This window comes from Engraulis encrasicolus, chromosome 16 (genome assembly GCF_034702125.1).
Source record: "Engraulis encrasicolus isolate BLACKSEA-1 chromosome 16, IST_EnEncr_1.0, whole genome shotgun sequence".
NCBI classification, from domain to species: Eukaryota; Metazoa; Chordata; class Actinopteri; order Clupeiformes; family Engraulidae; genus Engraulis; species Engraulis encrasicolus.
Window position 1 is genome coordinate 18999224 of NC_085872.1, and position 16639 is coordinate 19015862.

Below are 16639 nucleotides of genomic sequence, written 5' to 3' on the forward strand. Positions count from 1 at the left end.
AACAATGGCCAGTTTTTATTGTGATATGTCAATTGCACTGCAATTTACTGATGGCCATCATTGTATTCATTTGCCATTGTGGCTTATTTTTCCTACATGGTTGCATTTTCCCTACATGATTTCCAATGAAGTCAAGGTTTCCCTCCAGAGGGTCAATTCAATGTCCAATTGAACCTGCCAACCTCCTATGGACACTAATTGTCCACTTATTTCCCACAAGCTTTGAAAGAAAGAGATTTGATGGAAAGATCCTTGGCAACGGCACTCCATTTACTACCTACTGTAAAACCCCTCGCTGGCTGCACCTTGAACCCCTGAGCCCTACCCTGTTTCAACACCTTGGCTCGGCTGATGGGTGTCTACACTAATTATAGTCATTTTAGACCTGCAGTGTAACCTGTGTTGCACGTCGCCTAAATGAATTACCCTTGCCATGGCCCTTTTGGAAGCTGCACCGTTCAACATTGATAACATAGAAAACAAAACAGGGAAATTTACTGCACTCACCCACTCACTATGTGATCATACACAGCACATATGATGCGCCCGTATTCCTTTTGTTCATCAGTTAACCATTATAACTCTCCCTGTAATATGACCTCAAATTGGGATTAACAGTGTCCCACTTTTCTAAAGTTATTGACTAGAGCTATGGTTCATATGTATTGGGTGCTTCGATAGGATAATCTGAGTTTACATGCTGTGCATGCGCAGCACACTGTGTGGCAAGAAAAGAGATCTAACAGCATTACCAATTCAATTAGTGGGCAAAATCCCTGCCATGAAACCTCACATCTTGACAACACAACCACCAATCTAAAAACTTCAACATACATAAATAGGCCTATTACATGATGTGTTAAACATAGGGCTGGGACATTAACGCGTTCATTTCGGTTAATTAATCACATGATTCAATTAATTAATTAACATGATTTAAAAAATGTATCTCAGTATAATATAGCTACATACTTCTGGCAGTATTACGCCTGATGGTGAACAGCCTGCTGAAATTGAGAAGAGTTCTGTCTTAGATGAAGCTTGTTTACTGTAATTATTCAAAATCCATGTGAAAAAAAATATTTTTCACTGTTCTCAAGTCAGATATTTACACTCGATTAAAATGCGATTCATTCAATTAATTAATTGCAAAGCCTATGGATTAATTCGATTTAATTTTTTAATCGAGTCCCAGCCCTAGTTAAACATTAATATTATTGGTTATGGGGGGTTATGGCCCAAATTTATTTAGCTAATTAACCCGTTAAAACACATCATCATAAATGTGTTGTTACCAGAATGGCAATGTAGTGTATTACTAAAGGCTCTGTGTTATGTCATAGGAGAGTAGTACCATCGTAATTAACCTTTCAGTGACTATTACAGCGTGCCACAGGAGGTATGGCATGCCATAAGGGGCTACACATTTGGTTAGTTATGAAATTTGCTATTTGTGATGAAATAATGCTAGTTATGTCTTTCTTCACCATGTTCAGATGATGAGACATTGTTCAGATGATGAGACATTGCAACAACTGAAGAAAAACCAGCTGTTTTATTTCCGGAGCTGACTGTCACTTATACCTAAATAAACAGTAAAATCGTTTTGTATGTCATTCAATTAGCCTATGTCCGTCACCAGCTGCAAGCCCTATAGTCTTAAACTGCCCCTATACGTTGCCATTTGGCCTACAGCTGATTTTCATAATTTTATTGTACTGCTGTTTGCATACAGACGGCACACCAACGTGTGATAGGTTGAAATATCAGTATATCAGCGGATTGTTTAAATGTTGGACAGAATACCTGCTTGCCTCGAAAAATGCCTAGCTCTGGTAAACCAGCTATTTGGTTAGCTTGATTTAATTGGCTGCTAGCGTGAAGATGGAACAATCCAATGTATTCCGCAGTTGTCATAAAAGCGACCTATTAGACCAAAGAGCATTTTACTGAAGTATATGAAGCATACAAAGAAAGTAATTGTGTCACACATATTCATGTAAATGCCATGTACAATTTGTACTTCATTCATTCTAGTTTCACCTAATAATTCTGTATGAGGAAACACCAAAAGGGGACACTTTCAGGAGTAGATCATACATGGCATATATATTTTATATATATATATATATATATGTATATGTAAAAAATACTTCTACAAGGATTTACTGCTGAGACAGTGTAAAATTCTTATACGGTCTTAACCATTTTTTCCATATGGGAGCCTTTGTGTCTTGGAGGCTGTTCTGCCTTCGCGTCATAGAAATGTAGTAGTAATGTGGTGACAGTAAGAAGAGAGAAGTAATATAAGAGGAGAGAGCGTAAGAAGAGAGGAGTAAGAGGAGAGAGCGTAAGAAGAGAGGAGTAAGAGGAGAGAGCATAGGGGGGAGTAAGAGTAGAGAGCATAGAGGAGGAGTTAGAGGAGAGAGCATAGAGAGGAGTAAGAGAAGAGAGCATAGAGAGGAGTAAGAGGAGAGAGCATAGAGAGGAGTAAGAGGAGAGAGCATAGGGGGGAGTAAGAGTAGAGAGCATAGAGGAGGAGTAAGAGGAGAGAGCATAGGGGGGAGTAAGAGTAGAGAGCATAGAGAGGAGGAAGAGGAGAGAGCATAGAGAGGAGGAAGAGGAGAGAGNATAAGAGAGAGCAGAGAGGAAGAGTAGAGGTAGCATAGAGAGGAGTAAGAGGAGAGAGCATAGGGGGGAGTAAGAGTAGAGAGCGTAGGTCGAAGCTCTGGAACAGCAGCTGTGATGCTGAATCTCTTCTGCCTTTGAAGGTCAAAGCATGTCAAATAGCACAAGCATCATACAGCTGTGGCCCCGTGTGTGTGTGTGTGTGTGTGTGTGTGTGTGTGTGTGTGTGTGTGTGTGTGTGTGTGTGTGTGTGTGTGTGTGTGTGTGTGTGTGTGTGTGTGAGAGAGAGAGAGAGAGAGAGAGAGAGAGAGAGAGAGAGAGAGAGAGAGAGAGAGAGAGAGAGAGAGGAGAGAGAGAGAGAGAGAGAGAGAATGAGAGAGAGAGAGAGAGAGAGAGGGAAAGATTGTATGTGCATGTAATTATGTGGGTGCCTTCAATTTTTGCACACAGCATATTTGCAGAGTATTTGAATATGAGTTCTGGCAGGCACGACCAGGCACCCAAGCATATGAATCTCAGTAGCTATTTTGTGTAGTAACTCTGTGTGTGTGTGTGTGTGTGTGTGTGTGTGTGTGAGTGCTATGTAGCATCTTTTTACATCTTTACTTCTTAACCATGATTCTACACGCCTCTTTTCTCTCCTTTTCCCTCTCATACATAGTGCATTCCACATACAGTCCAACACACACACACACACACACACACACACACACACACACACACACACACACACACACACACACACACACACACACACACACACACACACACACACACACACACACACACACACACACACACACACACACACACACACACCAGCTTTTCCTCCAGCACCCTCACCAACACTAAAGCCCTCTTGTCGTCTGTGTCCACCCTGGAGGGGAGGGGGGGTGGTACCAAATGCCGCTGCCAAGCCCCGTCTCCGTCTGTGGCCATGTGGACGGCCACCAGGGCCGGAGCTATAGGGAGGGCAAGCAGGGCATTCGCCCCTGGCCCAGGGCACTCTTGCATTGGTGGTGGGGGCCCAGTTTTGATCTTGTCAGGTCATATAGGGGGCCCGATAAGTGTTTTGCCCTGGGGCCCTGTGCACAATTGTTCCGCCACTACCGGCCACCCCACAGCACAGCACGGCCACCCACTCCCTCCATCCATGTCCATTTGTGTTACTCATTAAGACCCCCAAAGGCCCCTTTTACTCACAGACAGATATACAATACAGTAGTTTACTGTCCTACTGTACTGCCCCTTGCTATTATATCTTACTATTTATTGCTAGAGATATCCAACGGACCTTCGGTAGCTACCACTTGAACACTTGTTTTTTTTCTAGCCTCTCAGTGCAGATGGGGTCGCCGACGGGCGATTCACTACTTGCTGAAAATACTCAACTACATCATAACAACATTGCTATGACATTACGAAGAGCCCTAAGTAACAGATTAAGACATTAATCTATAATAATACAATTTTGGACATAGTAAATTTAACATAGGTTCATAGGTTCTGCACTAAGGGGTTAAAAGAACTAAGGCTTATTTTTCTGAAGACAGAACAATCCAGAACTGTGTGTGATAGCAAAGTGCCAAGCTCTTGAGATGCTATGTGCAGCTCTGAGGAATGGGGCTTCGCTAGACAGACTAGTTTGTGAGGCTTTTACACCTCTTCAACTGTGTGAAGTTCAGGCGGCAAGACTGCTGTGACGAAGAGGGGGCAGACCCAGACCAGCTCCTACTCCCCACGTCTCTGGGATCCCCAGGGATGCTCCACCCAGCCCTCCTAAGTGATCATGGCACATCACTTAAAAGTGCAGGATGCCACTTTAAGAGGCAAAGGGGCACGAGAAGAAGAAAAAGGGCAAGGGAGGAGATTACACAACCAGGAAACGGGAGAAGGGGGAGGATGGGCGAACTGAGCAGAGCTCACTAGAGCGGATGTCTCACATTTTTATTTTTTATTTTCCAGTTCACACTTGAGTTGTTCTGCTTCTTTCCCTCTCAGCTAATGAAGGTCTGGGTTGGAGCCGACCTCAAAATATCCTTGTAGAGACGCCTTTGGCTTTTTTTCTTCTCTTTTTTTGGATGGCAGAATAGCATGTTTAGTTGAGGTGACTCATGCAGGTTGTCTGAGATTAACCCCCTGAGAAGGTCATTAGGGCTGCCCATGTCTCCATCTGGGGTCTTGTTGTATGTGTTTGTGCATCATCCGAATAGCCATGTTGTAGCTTTGTGCGTGCGTGTGTGTGTGTGTGTGCGCGTGCGTGCGTGCGTGCGAGCGTGTGCGTGTGGAGGATGAGGGTCATGTATGTGTGCACATGTGCTTTCATGTGTGTACCCATACAATTTTGTATGTGTGTACATGCATACATGTGTTCATATTTGTGCATGAATGCTTACATGCATCTGTGTATGTGCACATGTGTGCACATGTGTGCACATGTGTGTACAGGTTTGTGTGTTTCTGTGTGTGTGTGTTTCTGTGTGCGTGCGTCTAACATGGGGCGGAAGAGAGGCAAGAGACCCCCTGAGCCCCCTCTTTTCAGTGCTGGTGATTCACTGCACCAGCTGGTGTGTCCACATGACAAACTGGCTCATCATCCATGCCACCCTTCTGGACTCCTCCTCCTCCTCCTCCTCCTCCTCCACCTCCTTAGTGCTACTCAGGCTGTGCCACCGCCAGTGCCAAGCAGAGTGACCGCTACCCAGCTAACCCTTTCCTCATCTCTGCCGTCACTTCTCCCTGTCTCCCATGTGTGGTCCACACATGGTGATGCACAAAACTGTCGAAGTCGCATGAACTTTGAACACCTTCGGGGGACGCTGTGGCGCAGCGCGCTAAGCCCCTCACATTTGGGCTTGCATTGCCCATGGGGATCCTGATTCGAGTCAGGCCGGGGCCTGCCCCATCTCTCTCTCCCAATCGTTTCATGTCTACTCTCATACTGCCCTGTAATAATAAAGGCCAAAAATCCCCAAAAAATACTTTTATAAAAAACGAACACCTTTCAAACCTAGTCGAAAGTGTCAGGCTGCAGACCTGGTGTCTTGGCCATTGTAATCTGCTGTGCTACAGAGATGCTTTACAAAGCACCATTGACCACCAGCAGCTCTACTGCAGCAATTGATGTGGCATTTAAAGGTTTGCTTTTTTCGGCATCACAAAGAAACGCATGACCTTTTAACCGCTTTATTATTCACTGGTGTGCCTGCCTTAAACGTCCGGAGTACTCCTGTCAGAGCCCTGCGATAAGAGGGGAGGTGAATTCATTTGCAGTCTGGGGGATCATCTGTGTGTTCGTGGTGGTTCTGTGGCGTATCATCCTGCAGAGTGGAGACGGATGTGCGTGGCATATGCAGCGGGTTGTAGTAGCTCCCTAGCCTGATAAACCAGCCTAAATGTGAGATTGAATGAGTAATTTAGTCTGGCCCCGGTGAATGACACATTGGAAGATTGTTGATGGAAACAACCCATTGTTTTTCCAACGCTTTGTCGTCACTCCCTCATGACCCTGTCCACTTTGCATCCAAAGATTCAAAACAAATCAAAACAAGTATCCTGTGTTGTGATTGGTTCGTCAGACTCAGGGCATTGGGGCATTGTGCGAGGATAGATCCACTCGCAGGCAAAAATAAGTTTGGCTGCTGGCGGGTGGGGCTAGTTTACTTGGCTAGTAGCGCCCTACTGTCCCTCTTGCTGAGTTTGGGCACTGGTTGACTGCTTTGCTTCAACAGACTTTAGAATGCATACCCTGGGGGGGCGCTGTGGCGGAGCGCGGTAAACCCCCCACATTTCACCTCTGTTAAAAATGGCTTAATAATGTGAAAATGTCCATCAACACACTACACAAGGACAATAGTTAAAGTTTGTTGCTAAGTATCTGCATAATAAATATAATTAGATTTTTAAATGCATTTTACTCAACTCATAGGATTTAAGTAGATATTTAGCCTGACATTTCAAATCTGGTCTTTGATTAATGTGTTACTTCATATTCAAACAGTTTTAGTCAATTTTTTGACAGAGGTGGGCGTGTTCTCCATTGACTTGCATTGACTGAAGGTGCCTACACACGATGGGAGGCACCATGTGCCGTTTCCCAGTGCTGTCGCGAATTGCTGTGTCACAATTCTAGTCGCTGGTCTAATGTTCTACCTCTATGGCTTGCACTCCCACCCATGGGGACCCCGGTTCGAGTCTGGCTGGGGTCATTCCCCGTTCCTCTCCAAGTCTCTCTGTCTGATTCACTTCCTGTCACCATCTTCGACTATCCTGTCAAATAAAGGCATAAAAAGCCCCTAATTAAAAATTGCTATACCTTCAAAAAGTGTAAATAGTACCACTCTACTACTTCAGTAATTACATGACGACTTGGTCTTGGGGTCAGCCTTGGCCTAATGGTTAAGGTGACAGGCTTTATATCAGAGGGTCGCAGGATCGAATCCCACTCTTTCACTCCCAAGCTCACTCCATGTCTGAGGTGCCCTTGAGCAAGACACCTACCTCCACACTTCTCCAGCGATTGTAACCAATACCCTGTAAATAACCATAAGACACTTTTGATAAAAGTGTCGGCTAAATGTATTGTAATGTAATGTAAACTGAATGTAGTGTGAATGCCTTGGTCATCGGTCTGATATCAACAAACTTATTAGTAGCCATTTCTTAACACATTAGAATGCATACCATTCTTCCTCTCATGTTGTTTTTCTTTATTCTCCATATTTCTCCCCTACCCCCTTACATGGACAGGCAGATGAGGAGGAGGCCGCATGTGCAGGGAGTTCAACAGCCAGTGAGTATGCCATTCACATTATTTGGTTTGACCTCTGCCTTTACCCCCCCGTCTCTCTCTCTCTCTCTGTGAGCTTGATATACTGTGTATGAGTATGGGTTAACTTCATATTGTACATGACTGAATGTGAGTTTGATATATTGTTATTCACTACATACAAGATGTTCATAGATTGACCTGTTATACATCACGTACCTTGGCTGTAATTTCCTGTTAACCCCTCAGAAACATAGATTTTCCTGATATAACCCTTCTGATATTAAAGTCTAATAGCTGGTAGGCCTGGAATCATATTCCCATCAAACACAGACACACACCCACATGTGCACACGCACGCACGCACGCACGCACGCACGCACGCACGCACGCACGCACGCACGCACGCACGCACGCACATGCTGTTCATACGTTGTAAAGGTTCACTGTAGTTTCTAGTGAGTTTGGGGCGAGCAAAGATGAGTCAACAGAAACAGATAAAGGCAGAAGGAGTAAGGCCATTATTTTGATACAGGTCAGTGTGGAAGTGATGTGATTACTCCAGACAGCACTTACTGAACCATATGTATATTGCAGGCACTGTAAGGCAGTTTCAGCCGTGCAAAGGGAGATGGATGAATATTAACCCATTGATGCTGGATGTTGCGTTGCGCAACATTGGCCCTGGTGCCTGGAGCTGCATGACGCAACATAATTTCAGGCTCATGAGATGATTTTATTAAAGATCTTGGTATGTTAGAGCTGAATGAACACAGTCCAATGCAGGATGAGGGTCTCAGCTTTTAAATGCAACGTATTGCATGTTTTTATGTGCTTCAGAGGCTGAGATATTTAGGTTTTTATAGGCTGAGGGCAACTTTTCTTAAAAAGGGATTAGGCATTCAGCAGCCTTTTTGCAGATGCTTTAATCATCAATGGGTTAAAGGGCTACTCACCATACTGAAACAATAGACGGGAACAAATCCCCTGTTTGGCAGTCACCAGTTGTCTCTCACCATGTTTTTTATTGTCCATGCCCACACTCCAGCATGCAAAGATGTGTTTTGTTTGTTTCTCACCTCCCTCATTTTCTCTTTGTTTTTTTCCTTCTTCTTCTTTTTGTTCTATCAGCAGTTGGTCTTCCTGTGGAATTGAAGAAACCAAAGGTCATCTTCGTGATCGGTATGTTTTCATGGTAAAGCAATTAGCAGCAGCTCACCTGCCTCATTGTTACACCCCCACACGCAGGCATACACACACACGTGCAGGGACACAGACACAGACACAGACACACACACACACACACACACACATACAGACACAGACACAGACACAGACACAGACACACACACACACACACACACACACACACACACACACACACACACACACACACACACACACACAGACACACACACACACACACACACACACACACACACACACACACACACACACACACACACACACACACACACACACACACACACACACACACACACACACACACACACAGAGAGGGAGGGAGGGAAGAAGCAGCAGCTGTCTGGGGTTGCCACTTAATGAGATAGCAATGATATCAATGTGGCAGAGGTGTGTGTGTGTGTGTGTGTGTGTGTGTGTGTGTGTGTGTGTGTGTGTGTGTGTGTGTGTGTGTGTGCGCTTATCCTGAGGGGAGAGAGACAGAGTTAGAGAAGGTGAGATAGAGCATAGCATGCATTTGTTAGATGCCACACCATCTTTTGCTTGGCACGCCATCCCATTAAGAATCTTATGAATAAATCCATATGGTAGCATCTACCGTTGACGACCATCTCATATCGGCATTGAAATAAAGAGGTGTATGCAAAGTGGGCGAGGGGATGGATCACCTGCCTCTCCAGACACACCGATAGACGAGTTTTAAGCAGCGTGCAGTAGAGTAGAGTTTAAGGGATGCTGGTGGAGAGACAGTGTGAGGAGAGAGAGAGATGCCAGGCAGGCGGTTGCAGCAGCGGCGGCGGCGGCGGCAGCAAAGGCAACCAAATGAGCTCCCAGCTGAACGCTACCGCCCCACAGCCCCAGTACTCCTTGCCAGAGCTCCTGTAATGGGACCCAGGGAGCTCGCGCGGAGAAAGAAAGCCAGACTGAATGTATTAGCGACGGAGGAGACGAGATTCCACCTCCCTCCCTCCCGCTCCTCCTTTTGAAAAGACACATTAGTACTGAGCCACACTGTTAGCCAGATAACAGTGTGTGTGTGTGGGGGAGAGGAGAGGTGGCAAGGGATGAAAGACAAGAAGAAGAAGAAGAAGAAGAGGAAGAAGAAGAAGAAGAAGAAGAAGAAGAAGAAGAAGAAGAAGAAGAAGAAGAAGAAGAAGAAGAAGAAGAAGAAGAAGAAGAAGAAGAAGAAGATGATGCATTCTGAGGGAGCAGAAAGACAAAGGGAATTTTAAATCAATTAGAGGATGTTTTTTTTCTCACTGCAACTGTCACTGCCAAAGTTTTCCTTTGTTCAAGTGCTCTCCTCTGATCATTGCCCAGATAGTAGCCCCTTAATGCACACCGTACCTCCAGTGGCACGCTGTAATAGTCATTTGAAAGTTAACTACCATAGTACTACACCACTATAACATAACACAGGGCCATTCTGGTAACAGCATTTTTATTACGCCGTGTCTTAACGGGTTAAAGGTGGGGACTCAATAAGCAACTAGTTATGGCTATCTCACAGGGGCCATGGAAGGAAGGCTGCATGCATGGAGGAGTCCATTGGCACTCAGTCGCTCACGTAGCAGGCAGAGAAAGCGCCATCCCCACTCCCTTCCACCGTCGGCCCGCCTTGTTCACTCAGTAACATGGATGACTAATGCAGGAGGATTTGCTCTGGCTGTGGATGGATGCAGGGAACCATGACACCCCCAAGTGCCACACTGAGACTCGGCATACACTCCCTGGGCTGGGCAGGGACCACAAATGAGTGCAGCCGTCTGGTGTTGCGCAGCATTTTCAACTACCTGCTCATGGAATCCGGTTTTCCAGAGAAAAACAAATGGGCATGCATGGCTATTCCGGTGTCGTAATTGCTCAGGTCTGTGTCCGTTCTGATAAGCAAGCCCACACACACACACACCATCTACTATTGATTATGCACACTGTTCCCCTGGTAGTTCTGTCACACTGAGAGAGGTAATAGGCCAGCAATTATAAATGGAAAGATGAAGCCAGAGACAACATGAATGAATGTGTCACGGACATTCCATCCTCTACTTTAAACGCCTCATGGTTGCACACACACCTACCAGGGGAGCGCTGGCCCCATTTTATTCTGCGTGTGCCTGTCTGTCTGCCAGCCCTAGTTTGATTGGCAGGATGAGACAGGTGCAGCAATTACATTCAGATGTGGCTTCCTTCCTCTCACCTTTTGTCTACAAAGTACTTTTCGGGGGCTCAGACCTCTGAACAGAAGCTTGCAGCACTCCCTTGATTGCATCTGTGCATTTTTAAATGAGAACTTTTATCAGTTTTAGACTGGGTTGAATGAACTAGGATGAGAATGGCTGTGCCGATCCTCTTGCGCAGATACAAGGTCAAACTCCTCTGTGACGTCCCCACAGGTCCCAGCACGCCTACTCTTATCTGTTATGCTTTTATCAGAGCTTCAGAGAGCAACGGAGGGTGTGTGTGTGCGTGTGTGTGTGTGTGCGTGCTTGCGTGTGTGCGTGTGTTGAGCGGAAGGAGAGCGGGTGATATTGGCACAAGGCTGTAAAAGTCACTGGAGGACATCAACTGAAGGGGGGAGTAACATATGTGTTGGTTGTTCTTTGCAGTTAACATAAACAGAAACAGTCATCACTATAGTTACACTCAACGCCCTGTAAACAGATGGTTGTTTTGTCTTTTGAACCAATGACTCTGTTGTGTGTTGTGCAGTTTACATGATCAATCCTTACAACAGTTAAGCCTAAAGCCGGTAGACAGATGTTGCTTTGTGGTTTTGATAGTTTAATGCTGGAACGCCCCCATCAGAGACTCGTATGGAAACCCCCTCTACTCGGCCATGATGTTCAGTTGCACCTCATTCCCTCCTGCTATTCATTGCTATTCACCTTGAAGCTTTAGTGTTGCGGATCTCTACAGACCTCTCCAGACGAGACGGCAACCCTGTGCTCTGTGTACAATGTGCTGCTTCCCTGATGTCTGTGTTTTCGTCTGTCTCTGTGTGCTTTTGTCTCTGTGTCTGTGTCCCTGTTTGTGTGTCTGTCTCTGGATCTCTGTGTGTGTGTGTGTGTGTGTGTGTGTGTGTGTGTGTGTGTGTGTGTGTGTGTGTGTGTGTGTGTGTGTGTGTGTGTGTGTGTGTGTGTGTGTGTGTGTGTGTGTGTGTGCGCGTGTGTCTGTCTGTCTGTCTGTCTGTCTGTCTGTCTGTCTGTCTGTCTGTCTGTCTGTCTGTCTGTCTGTCTGTCTGTCTGTGCGTGCGTGTCTGTGTGTGTGTGTGTGTGTGTGTCCCTGTCTGTGTGTGTGTGTGTGTGTGTGTGTGTGTGTGTGTGTGTGTGTGTGTGTGTGTGTGTGTGTGTGTGTGTGTGTGTGTGTGTGTGGGTGTGTGTGTGTGTGTGCGTGTTTGTCTGTTTGTCCGTGTCCGTGTGTTGTGCGGTCACCACAGGTGGCCCTGGCTCGGGGAAGGCTCTGCATTGTGAGCGTCTGGAGGAGCGCTATGGCCTGAGGCGGCTGACCCCGGGGGAGATCCTGTGCAACGAGCTGCAGTCTCACAGCGAGAGGAGCCGCTACCTACGGGACCTGCTGGAGGGAGGAGAGACACTGCCCGAGGTCAGAGCAACTCGCATGCACGCCGCACGCACATGCGCACATGTTCACACGCATGCATGCACGCACGCACACACACACACACACACACGCAAGCAAGCACACTCACACACACGCATGCACGCACGCACACACACTCTCTCACACACACACACACACACACACACACACACACACACACACACACAGGGTCTTGTTCTGTTCCTCACTCCCTCTCTGCCTTGTTATCTGTTTAACTTGCATAGATTTCTTGTGTAAGTGCAAGCTCAGTAAACACACACACACACACACGCACTCACACACAATCTCTCTCTCTCTCTCTCTCTCTCTCTCTCTCTCTCTCTCTCTCTCTCACTCTCTCTCACTCTCTCTTCCTCTCTCTCACTCTCTCTCTCTCTCTCTCTGTTCTGTCTCTCATAGAGATGTAAAGAGTCACATTCACCTCTTGTCTTACCTAACATACACAACACACCACCAACAACCTCCAGGTCTTCACAAGGAAGTCTGTGGTGGACAGATGACACCCACTAATATCCTTATGAGCCCCAGATCTAGGAGAGTCACTTGGTTCAGACATACTGTACATAGCACGAGGAGGATGGCAGTCTCACAGCAGGAGTCTGCATAACAGGTTGATTGCCAGTCAGGAGGATGATGTAGCCGTCATATTGGAGGATGATGTAGCTGTCACAGTGGAAGTGACGGAAACCAACAGATGTCTGGGAAGGTGACTCAGTTTAGTTTAGTTTATTTAGTTTAGTTCAACAGGGACCATGCACAATACACATTGATTACAGAAGTAAAGAGATGGCTTGTGCCAGATTATAGCTATATAGCTAATTTCCATCTGCAGTCCCTGGACAGGTAAAACAAATATTAAAATACAATAACATAGACAAGATATAAACAAGTAAGCACATCCATAGGCCATAGGTCAAACACACACACACACACACACACACACACACACACACACACACACACACACACACACACACACACACACACACACACACACACACACACACACACACACACACACACACACACACACACACACTAAAATGGCATACAGTGTGAGTCATATTTTAAAAACATATGATTAATGTTGACAAGACTGGTTGGTTAATATCCATTTTTTCACACCCCTTGAGAAGGCCTGATAATCAGTAATACTTTTTAGGTTACTGGGTAGACTATTCCATGTTTTGGTTGCCTTGAAGGAGAAGGCTGACTGAGCAAAAGCAGTTCGTCGGATTGGGAGACTACAATCACCCCTAATGGTGGATCTTGACGTTCTGCTCATCAATTCAGAGCAGGGTTGAACAAATGTTCTTAGGGGTGGGGGTGCTGCATTGTGAATAATTTTATGGATTAGCCGCAGATCAGAAAATTGTATGATGTTTTCAAGGCTGAGCATATTATACTTGCTCAGTATAGGACAATGGTGGTACTGAAAAGATCTTCTATCTAGGACCTTCAAGGCCTGCTTGTATAGTGAATCAATGGATTTTAAGACAGTCTTGTTGGCCTGGGACCAGCTTGATAAACAATAATGCAGGTGGGATAATCATAGCATTGACATAAGTCACAGCAGCATCAATACTCAGAGAGTTACGGATATGTCTAAAATTTGATATGCTATACTTTACAGTATTACCCAGCTTTTTAATGTGTTTCTTAAAACTAAGAGTAGAATCTAAGGTCACACCTAAATATTTAAACTCATCAACATTATTTAGCTTTGTTCCATCAACATATACAGTGCCCTCCATTATTATTGGCACCCCTGGTTGAGATGTGTTTTTTAGCTTCCAATTATTATTATTTTTCTCTTAATAATATGGGACCTTAATGGAAAAAAAGAGAAAAATCCAACCTTCAATACAAGTGCATTTATTCAGTGGGGAAAAAATCCCACATAAAGAAATAATTATTTGACATCAAATAATGTGTGTCACAATTATTAGCACCCCTGTTGTTAATATTTTGTACAACCCCCTTTTGCCAACAAAACAGCACCTAATCTTCTCCTATAATGTTTCACAAGATGGGAAAAGACAGAAAGAGGGATCTTCAGCCATTCCTCTTTGCAGAATCTCTCTAAATCATCCAGAGACCTGGGTCCTCTCCTCTGTACTCTCCTCTTCAGCTCACCCCACAGGTTCTCAATGGGGTTGAGGTCTGGGGACTGAGATGGCCATGGGAGGAGCTTGATTTTGTGTCTGGTTAACCATTTCTGTGTAGATTTGGCCATATGTTTAGGGTCATTGTCTTGCTGAAATACCCAGTGACGACCCATCTTCAGCTTTTTGGCAGAGGGCAACAGATTTTGATTTAAAATGTCCTGGTATTTCAAAGCATTCATGATGCCATGCACCCTAACAAGCTTCCCAGGGCCTTTGGAAGCGAAACAGCCCCACAGCATCACTGACCCACCCCCATACTTCACAGTGGGTATGAGGTGCTTTTCAGCATGCGCATCTTTCGTGGCACGCCAGACCCACTTAGAGTGTTTGTTGCCAAAAAGCTCAATCTTGGTCTCATCTGACCAAAGCACACGGTCCCAGTTGAAGCCCCAATACCGCTGGGCGAACTCCAGACGTTTGCGTTTATGATTGTGGGTGAGGAAAGGTTTTCTCCGTGCATGCCTCCCAAACAGCTTGTTGGCGTGTAGACAGCGCCTGATGGTTGATTTGGAGACTTTGTGACCCCAGGATGCTACCATTTGTTGTAATTCTGTAACAGTGAGCTTTGGAGATATTTTGATTTCTCTTACCATCCTCCTCACTGTGCGTGGTGGCAAAATAAACTTGGGTCCTCGTCCAGGCTTGTTTACCACTGTTCCAGTTGTTTTGAACTTCTTAATTATTCCTCTCACAGTAGATATGGGCAGCTGCAGTTGAGTGGCAATCTTCTTGTAGCCTCTGCCTGACATGTGAAGGTCGACGCACATCTGCCTCACTTGTATGCTGTGTTCCTTTGTCTTTCCCATGTTTAAGAGTGGATAAGAGAAATGGCCTCGGTGTCACGTCATAGTTATACCCCAGGGAAACAGGAAGTGATGAATTACTAATTAAATGTTCCTACATACTCTGGTAAACTTTGTAAACTACTGTAGAAATGACATAAATGCTTCAATTATATTTATTTCCTGGGAATTGTTAAGGGTGCCAATAATTGTGGAACAGGTGATTTAATGAAAAATAATTATTTTTTAGTCAGGGATTTTTTTTATTTTCCTACAATTCATTTGAGTTGAAGGCTACATTTTCCTACAATTTTCAGTGTGACAGTATTCTTCTGCAATAAACACTGAATTTATTTTAAGGCTTTTAACACATCTCAACTAGGGGTGCCAATAATTATGGAGGGCACTGTATGTCTGGAACAACATTTAGTTTAAATCTATTGTGAAAATACATTGTGACCGTTTTGTTGGTATTTAGTGTGAGACAGGAGGTTTTTAACCACATTGAGACCTTAGTTAGTGTTTGAGTCAATTTGCTGGCCACCTGTACTGGATCTTTGCCGTGTGTAAATAATACAGTGTCGTCAGCATACATCAGTATCTCCACACCCTCACATACAGATGGAAGATCATTTATGTAAGTGCTGAACAACAAAGGTCCCAATATGGAACCTTGTGGCACCCCCATAGAGCATGCTTTTAAGGAAGATATTTTATCATTTATCTTAACACATTGGGCCCTATTTAATAGATAGGACTCTATCCAGTTTAGTACACGGTCCTGGAGCCAACTGAAAGCACGCCAACTTTGAGAGGAGTTCTGGATGATTGATTGATGATTGATTGACTCAGTGATTCAAGCTGCAGCCCCAGATTTAGGAGAGTCATTTGGTTCAGACCAAGGCTGCACGATATATCGAAAATGTATCGAGATCGCGATATCAAACGTTGCAATATGCGTATCACGAAAATTATTTAATTTTCAATATCAAGTAAACTTTTTCTGTGTCGTCCGATCACCAGCTGAATGTCAACAAATGCGTCAAAAGTCCGCCAGGTGCCAGAACTAAAGCGGCGGGACCTCCACTGCTCTCACAGCTCAGTTTTGTCGTGTAGCCCCTTAATGCGCGCCGTACCTCCAGTGGCATGCTGTAATAGTCATTGAAATGTAACTACCATAGCACTACAATACTATGACACAACACAGGGCCTTTAGTAATGCGCCACGACTTGGTCATTACCATACTGGTAACAACAAATGTATAAAGCCGCGTCTTAAGGGGCTAGTGGATGCTGCTGAGAAAACAAACTCTTGCGGGGAATCAGGATTCTAGGAGTATTGTGCTAAAACCACTTCATCTGATGGTAGTCTCACAGCAGGAGTCTGCATAACAGGTTGATTGCCAGTCAGGAAGATGATGTAGCCGTCACAGTGGAAGTGATGACAGCCAGGAAACCAACAGATGTCTTAG

General features: G+C 45.0%; 1 protein-coding gene across 1 annotated transcript in view; it reads left to right on the forward strand.

Annotated features, from left to right (window-relative positions):
* ak5 (adenylate kinase 5) overlaps positions 1-16639 on the forward strand; it is a 64505-nt gene that overhangs the window by 40292 nt on the left and 7574 nt on the right. Inside the window, exons 9-11 of the mRNA XM_063220250.1 lie at positions 7378-7420; positions 8528-8578; positions 12036-12199. Coding sequence (XP_063076320.1) covers positions 7378-7420; positions 8528-8578; positions 12036-12199 — 258 coding nt within the window. The remainder of the gene's footprint in view (positions 1-7377; positions 7421-8527; positions 8579-12035; positions 12200-16639) is intronic.